Here is a 7790-nt window from a genome sequence, read left to right as displayed (position 1 = left end):
ATTTTATAAAGATGAAAATATATTTTAAGTCTACCACATAAATTTGCAGTATTGAAACCACATTTCTCGACATTATTTAAATGTTCGCTTCACGTTGATTTTTTAAAGCCTTAGCTCTATACAAACAAGACCCTTTAAGGTATTATACAGTTTCCATCACCCGAAGTACATCTTGTGAGAAAATTTACGGGTGCACTTTACTTTTAGAGTACAAGGAGGGGATTTTATACGAACCTCACCTTCCAAATGGAAAATGTTCATATAAGCTTTCAAACTCATACCATTGAAGCAAGTGCACCTCAAAGTCATACATAAGGGAGTGTTTGGATGTTGTAAAACTCTTCAATTTGATCATCTCAACCTGGATAAAAAGAAAAAAAAATCAAATCTTAAAAATACTTTATCTTGTAACAAATTATCTAGGCCCTCTATTTTCATGAATTTCAAGTATACATAGATATACTTTGAAAGCAAAAGATTTATATAAGTGCGAGGCTCTAAACAATAAAATTAGAGTGCAATTCAAAAATTTCACTAGAAGAGGTTGTTTCGATGCGTAAATATCCTCAAACTGATCATCTATGTAAATATATATGGACATGAGAAAAAAAATAGATTTCAACTTTTGGAAATAGTGCATCTTGTAATGTATTTTTGGACCATCAATTTTCAAGATTTTCAAGTTTTCATGGATCTGATCGATCTATACAATTTTTGAAGCTTTAAATTTTATAATTAGAGATGAAAATATATTTTAAGGTTATTACAAAGATTTACAGTATTGAAACTACATTTCTCGATACTATTTGAAGGTGCGTTTTACTTTGATTATTTAGAGCTTTGGATCTATAAAAACCACACCCTTTTTAATATTTTAAATTTCATATCTAACCATAAAAGAGATTTTCAAGCTATCATAGGGTTTCCATTACTAATACTGCGTCTCCAGACAAAATTTGCTAGTGCGTTTTACTTATACAGTATACCGAGGGTGCCTTATATAATAAACCTCACCCATTCCTAATTCCTTTGAGAGAGAGGAAATTTAGTTTCATTGTTTCTACCGTATTTGAGAAAGAGAGAGAGAGAGAGGGGAAAAAACTAGGGGCACTGTACCTCTCCTAATGTCCTAGAGAGAGCGAAATTTAGTCACATTATTTCTAACAATACCCAAGAAAGAGAAGTAGGCCTAATTGTCTAAAACTCTAAAGTCTAAACCAAGGGGCATTCCTTCCCTAAAATTCCATGAACTGAAAGAGACCCAGTTCAAGAAAGCTCCATTTGAGAAGAGGTGACAGGTATTTGGATGGGTCAAGTTATCTTTTTCCTCGGAGAGAAACTTAAAATAGTTTAAATGTTCAAAAAAAAGAGAAACTTAAAATGGTTTAACTAATAATTAGAGTAAGTCCTCATCACTTGAGTTTCCTAGAGAGAGAAAATCCTCATCACTCGAGTTTCCTAGAGAGAGATTAGCTCATTCTAGCAAGTTTTCTTTTAAGAGAGAGAAAAACCCCATGAACTGCCAAAAAACAAGATGATCACTAGGGAGCAAGTAATGTTGTGGGTCATAACTTTGAAAAATTTGGCCATCAAAACCTACGAGGGTCCATTTCCCTCAAAGACTATTCAAACATACGGTCTTCATACACAGTAACATACATTACATGAATGTGAACACGAGATGTCCAATTCCTTGATGCCAAGTATACGGTCTTAGGTATTAGGTGAACCGCCGGTTCCTACATGCTCCCTCCATCATATCAACCCCAAAATTAACCCATCTTCAAACCTATAAATAACCCATCTCTCTGTGCCATTTTCTCACGCTACCTCACTCTCTCAAAGAACTTTCTCTATCTAGAATGGCTTCTTCCTCTCTGTTTGTTAGACTTGCATTCGTTTTGCTCCTCACTTGGAGCTCGTATGCCCAACTCACCCCACACTACTATGCTTACTCTTGCCCCAAGGCATTGCCCACCATTAGATCGGCTGTTAAATCAGCCATCTCAAATGACAAGAGAGTTGGAGCTCAGCTTCTTCGCCTTTTCTTCCATGACTGCTTCGTGAATGTGAGATAGATTGAACTATGGTTACTACAAATAATGTTTACTTTCTCTCTCAAAAAAAAAGTGTCCTTTATATTTAACAAGATATAGCTCCCCAAAACCCCTAGAGATTAACCTCTCATATTCCATCCTCTAATTTTTTTTGTTTTTCTTTAAACTGATGAGCTTTTTGAATCATGTGCGGTCAATCTCTTTTGTTTGGTTTTTCACTTAAAAGCTCAAAACTCGATTTTTCGACTAAAAAGTGAAATAACTTGTGTATCCTTACCCTTTTCTCAAAAGACCACATGCCCCACGTCCTGTACAACTACATTGTTCATTGTCTCCCTTCTCTCTCTCTCTCTGTCTACATTTCTTCCATTGAACTTTTAAAGCTAAGTGGATTGTGGTTGTTGGAATTTAGGGGTGATCTCTCTCTCTCTCTCTCTAGTTGAGTGGATTTTTCTGGTTCGAATTTAGGGGTGATCTCTCTCTCTCTCTCTAGCTGAGTCGATTTTTCTGGTTCGAATTTAGGGGTGATCTCTTTCTCTCTCTAGTTTTGATGGTAAGGTGGATTGTGGTTGTTGAAATTAGGGGTGCGATGGATCGTTGCTTCTGGATGATACGTCCACCTTCATTGGAGAGAAGAACGCACAACCAAACAGGAACTCGGCGAGAGGGTTCAATATTGTGGACAACATAAAATCTGCGGTGGAGAAGGCGTGCCCTGGGGTCGTCTCATGTGCTGATACCTTGGCCGTCGCTGCAAGAGACTCCGTTGTCTTGGTAACCCAATTTCTCTCTCTCTTGTGTGTGTGTGTGTGTTTTTCTAGGGATGCTAGTTGAAGAGATGAACACTGGAGAATTCACATCACTTCTCTATCTCATCTGGTCTTTTGTGGAGTACTCAATACTGCTAACAGTCCAAGAAATGGGGAAAAACTCTCTCCCCCTCTCTCTATCTCTCACGACTCGTCTTTTTAATTTTTTCTTTCAATTTCCTCCATTTTCGAATTATTTTTGGTCTGATTTTTGCGTCATCATAGTTGGGAGGACCGGATTGGCAAGTGAAATTGGGAAGGAGGGACGCGAGGACAGCGAGCCAGGCCGCTGCAAACAACAGCATCCCACCTCCGACCTTCAACCTCAATCAGCTCATCAACAGTTTCGCTAATCAAGGCCTATCTCAAAAGGACATGGTTGCCCTCTCCGGTATATATATATATCTCTCTCATCCTCACTACACTAACCGACCATTCCATTCTCAACATCTGGCCCTCTACATACACACCTTTATTTCTTCATGGTTTTTTGCGTGTGTCGGACATGGAACACCACATATTTTTAAAACTTAAATGCTTCTTAACATTTTTAAATCTCACAAGCTACTTAAATGTGACGTACTACCTCCCCCTTCACATCTGGCCTTGGTCAATTTTGATGTAAATTTTATTTTTACACTCATACTAATATCAGATATGAACACACATAACTATGTACAATATTAATTCAGATATGATATAGTTATGAGTTACGTGCTAGACCAACATATTTATTTGACATAGCTATTGCCAAATGGATGACGTTTCATCTCATCCACCCTTTGACAAATAATTTTTTAATCGAAACTTCTAAATGTCGTTAATTTTTACCGTTGAAATCATCTTCATCATCATTCAAATTCTATTCCAATGATTTGGAGTAAGTTACATGAATCATAACAAAATTTTTTTGTTGGCTAACGTAAAGCTCTATTCCAATGATTTGGAGTAAGTTACATGCATCATAACAAAATTTTTTTGTTGGCTAACGTAACCACCTTCTGTATCTGGGTCTACGACAGGTTAAAAGAATGTTTAAAGTCCTCACCCTTGTAAGACCTTATCACTACAACCATAAATATACAAAATATAGAGAGTTCAAATTTGAAATGATAATTTTGAACTGTTTTTTTTACTTCTTTAGTTTTAATACTTCAAGATGTATTTACATCCTAAATTCATGGAAAACCTTGGCGGAGTCGTGAGTCCGAGGTGTCACCATAGACATTTCTTGAGAAATGAATATATTCTTTCAAGGACGCTAGGTCATGGACTTAGCTATCATTTATCTAACATGCTTCATATTTTATATGAAACAAATGACCACAGGAGGCCACACTCTTGGCGTTGCTCGCTGCATTAACATCAGGGACCGCATCTACAATGAGACCAACATCGACCCTTCATTTGCCAAGACTCGGCAATCCAACTGCCCAAGGACCGCGGGCTCAGGAGACAACAACGTGAACCCTCTGGAACTTCAAACCCCAACGGCCTTTGACAACAAGTATTTCAAGAACCTGATTAACAAGAAGGGCCTTCTCCACTCTGATCAGCAGCTCTTCAATGGTGGGTCCGCCGATTCTCTTGTTCGAAGCTACAGCTCCAATTCAGACTTGTTTAATAAGGACTTTGTGGCTGCCATGATCAAGATGGGTGACATCAAACCTCTCACCGGCTCTAATGGAGAAATTCGCAAGAATTGTAGAAAGATCAACTAAGTGCTCACTCTCTCTTCTTTCTCTCTCTAAGTTCTCTCTCTCCTTCAATATTTGTTTACTTAATACCTATGTTCTTGGTTTTGCATTGATATTTGAGGTTTGGGCGCGTGTTTAATTGTTTAATAAAGCCTCTCTATGGTAGAGTGGATGTGATCTGGTGCTTATCATGTGGTTTTTGGATCTACCCATTGTTGGTTTTTTGGGTTATATGAGTAATTAGTAGAGGCCCTTAAAGGCAAATTGTTATTAATTTGTTTATTTTGTTGTACACCACCTCTCTCTCTCTATTTTTGTTTTATTTTAACAGTAGCGTTTGGTTTATTATTAATTCAAATATAAAATACAAGATACTCAAGCAAAGACATAAGATTACATAAATGAAATAACCAACAGAGAAGGAGTATAGACTCCTCTTTTGGCAAGATCATCATCTTCTTTCGCACCTCTATAACAATGTTGGACTGTTGCCATAGACGTGGACCAAATATCCAAAATTTGATAAAAGATAGTCTTAATTTCCAACGAATATGGACCTTTCTTGATCTAGGCAATGACATTTGTCGAGTCTATTTTGATAATCCTGCGCCATTCCAAAGTGCATCGCAATTTCAAACCTTCTAATAAACATGATGCGTCCGTCTATTTGTTGCTATAATACCACAAACTCCGGAGTAAAAAATGTAATGTGACCTAAATTATTTTTGATGAGACCACCAAAGCCAGTTGGCTCTGGATTGCGAAGTGAACTTCCATCAAAATTAAGTTTGAAGGAATTCACTGGTGGTTGTATCCAAACAAAATCACTATGAGTGTTGGTGGTAACACCCATAATCGCCATTGCCAAGGGATTGTTAATGATAAGACTTTTAGGAATAAAGTTATTATCATTATGTGCAAAGAACCAATCAGTTGTAACTGTCAAAATATTCGATTTTAATGTAGACATATATGTTCTTATACTATCAAAGACTATTTTATTTCTTTCCATCCACACGCTCCAAAAAAGGTTAACCCAAATAGATCTCCAAATAATAGTTCCCATCTTTGAAATATCGGGTGTGATCTATTAGTCAAAAAGAGCTCTGACATTATGGGGTCAAGGTAATGACAAATTGAGGTACTGTCGAGCTCAATCTCAAAGATATGTAATAAAAGGGCATGAGAGGAAAATATGTTGCGAAGTTTCATTATTGTCTTTGTATAAGATACATACATTGATGATAACAAACCTCATCTCTCTTAAGTTGTCAAAAGTTGCTAATTTATCTTGCCACTTTATCCATAAGAATAGCTGCACTTTAAGGGGATATGCAATTTCTTAATCTTGAATAAACTAATATCCAACTCTCTCCAACGATCAGAAAATATTAGATTGTAGTTTGACTTAACCGAAAAATCACCCGAAAATGTAAGATCCTAAACAAAGCTACAATCCATATTTGGAATCTAATAAGTGTCATTCAATAATCCCAACAATGTTTGATAATCTGTGTATACATCCCTTGTACCCGCAAAGAATGGACTAAACAATATTAATATAAACACCACGACTAGTCTCCTTAACATATGTTAATGAGTTTAAAGCTTTTGAGAAAATCTCACCTCTCTCTAGATGCTGGTAAAGCTGTGAATCTCCTAAAGTAATCGTTATCACTAATGTGAATTGCCGCTTTTCTATCTATCTTGTAAATTAGCAATTGTCTTTACACTTTCTACCAATGATTTAAAATCGGCAAGTTGAATTCGGTTCAACTCGACAATCGGCACAGCCTGTGCTGGTTCCAGCAAAAAATCGAGAACCGTCCGGTTTTAGAGCAAACCACCGGTTCCCACCCGGTTATGTCTGGTTCCCTCCCGGTTCTAGCCTTGAAAGCACCTTCACACATGTGTACGCGTCACGCGTGCGACAAGCAACACTCCCATATGTGTGTATGTGTGACACGAGCGGTACACACTCCTACATGTGCCACACACTCCCACACGTGCCACACACACTCCTACACGTGCCATACGTGCGACTCGCACATGCACGCGTGTATGTGTGCATCGGTTTTAGCCAGTTCAGGCCTCAAAAATACCTTCACACATGTGTACACGTCACACGTGCGACACACACCACTCCCACATGTGCCACACATGCGACACGCACATTCACGCGTCCATGTGTACGAATGCCCTAGTGTTTTCACACTTGTGTTTATCTTCCAATTATATAGTTATTTATATAGCATATTTGAATACTCATGCTTCGATGTGGGATAATTCCCAAACATCATTAAATGAAAATAAAATGTAAATATATGCTATTAATAGGCAATTTTAAACACATATGCCAAGGAGGCATGATGGTTATCACTAATGTTATTTGCTTTGACGTCTCAAGTTCGAGTCCTCCCTTGGGCTAGATAATAGTTATCCCTTCTTGAGCTAATTTTTGTTCCCCCTTAGGCATATAATAAATTAAAGTGTTATTTCCAAAATTTGTACGCATTTTATTAATTTTTACATTGATAATCAAATCTTTTATATTATTTATTAATTTTTACATTATAAATCATGTAATGTACTATTTTTCTTGCAGTTGTCAATAATACATTTTAAATTAGATAATATTATAAAATATTTATAATTTGTTATTATTTATCTAATAAAATAATTATAAAATATAAACTAATAATTATAATTTCAGTATATAATATTATAATTAGTTATGTACTAATAATTTTGGATTATAGTTAGTGAGGCTGTAATAATTTGGGTTTTTTTAGCGGATTAGGGTTTTTTGCCAAAACGAGATTTTAATGGCCATTCTTGCATTGATTTAGTCTACTCTTTATTATAGTCAATGTATAATTATATATTTTATCCATGATAATTCTATGATTTTTCTTTTATGTGACGCAAATTTAATACTTAAGTTTATACAGGGAAAGAGCACCTCAATATTCACAAATTGATAAAAAAAATGAAAGTTAATAATATAGTACCCTCATTTCTTATTGGATTCCTAAAAAACAACATTTATAATGAATTTTAATAAATTTTTTGGATTTTTTTGAAGCTTTAATTCAACTGATTCAGCCGATTCCCGATCCTGATCGCCGATTCTTCGATCTGGATCGATTTTTGAGGTGCCCGATCCGGGTCACTGATCCGCTTTTTAAACCATTGCTTTCTACCAATGGTTTAAAAATCGGATCGGT

At 36.2% G+C, this 7790-nt stretch overlaps 1 protein-coding gene across 1 annotated transcript; it reads left to right on the top strand.

The window, feature by feature from the left end:
* Positions 1-1823: 1823 nt before the first annotated feature.
* LOC18433600 (peroxidase P7) lies at positions 1824-4837 on the top strand. The gene is made up of 4 exons (XM_006843683.4): positions 1824-2069; positions 2640-2831; positions 3092-3257; positions 4196-4837. The coding sequence occupies exons 1-4, from the start codon at positions 1863-1865 to the stop codon at positions 4585-4587; spliced, it is 957 nt and encodes a 318-aa protein (XP_006843746.1). The 5' UTR covers positions 1824-1862; the 3' UTR covers positions 4588-4837.
* Positions 4838-7790: the final 2953 nt, after the last annotated feature.

The sequence above is a fragment of the Amborella trichopoda genome, chromosome 8 (genome assembly GCF_054954075.1).
Source record: "Amborella trichopoda isolate Santa Cruz 75 chromosome 8, AtrichopodaSantaCruz75HAP2 v2.0, whole genome shotgun sequence".
Lineage (NCBI taxonomy): Eukaryota > Viridiplantae > Streptophyta > Magnoliopsida > Amborellales > Amborellaceae > Amborella > Amborella trichopoda.
The sequence above is the reverse complement of the archived record's forward strand: the minus strand, read 5'-3'. Positions and strand labels throughout refer to the sequence as shown.

Coding starts and splice junctions, on each gene's coding strand:
- LOC18433600 (XM_006843683.4), top strand. CDS start 1,863: ATGGCTTCTTCCTCTCTGTTTGTTAGACTTGCATTCGTTTTGCTCCTC. Junction 2,832..3,091: donor CAAGAGACTCCGTTGTCTTG/GTAACCCAATTT, acceptor GCGTCATCATAG/TTGGGAGGACCGGATTGGCA. Junction 3,258..4,195: donor GGACATGGTTGCCCTCTCCG/GTATATATATAT, acceptor AAATGACCACAG/GAGGCCACACTCTTGGCGTT.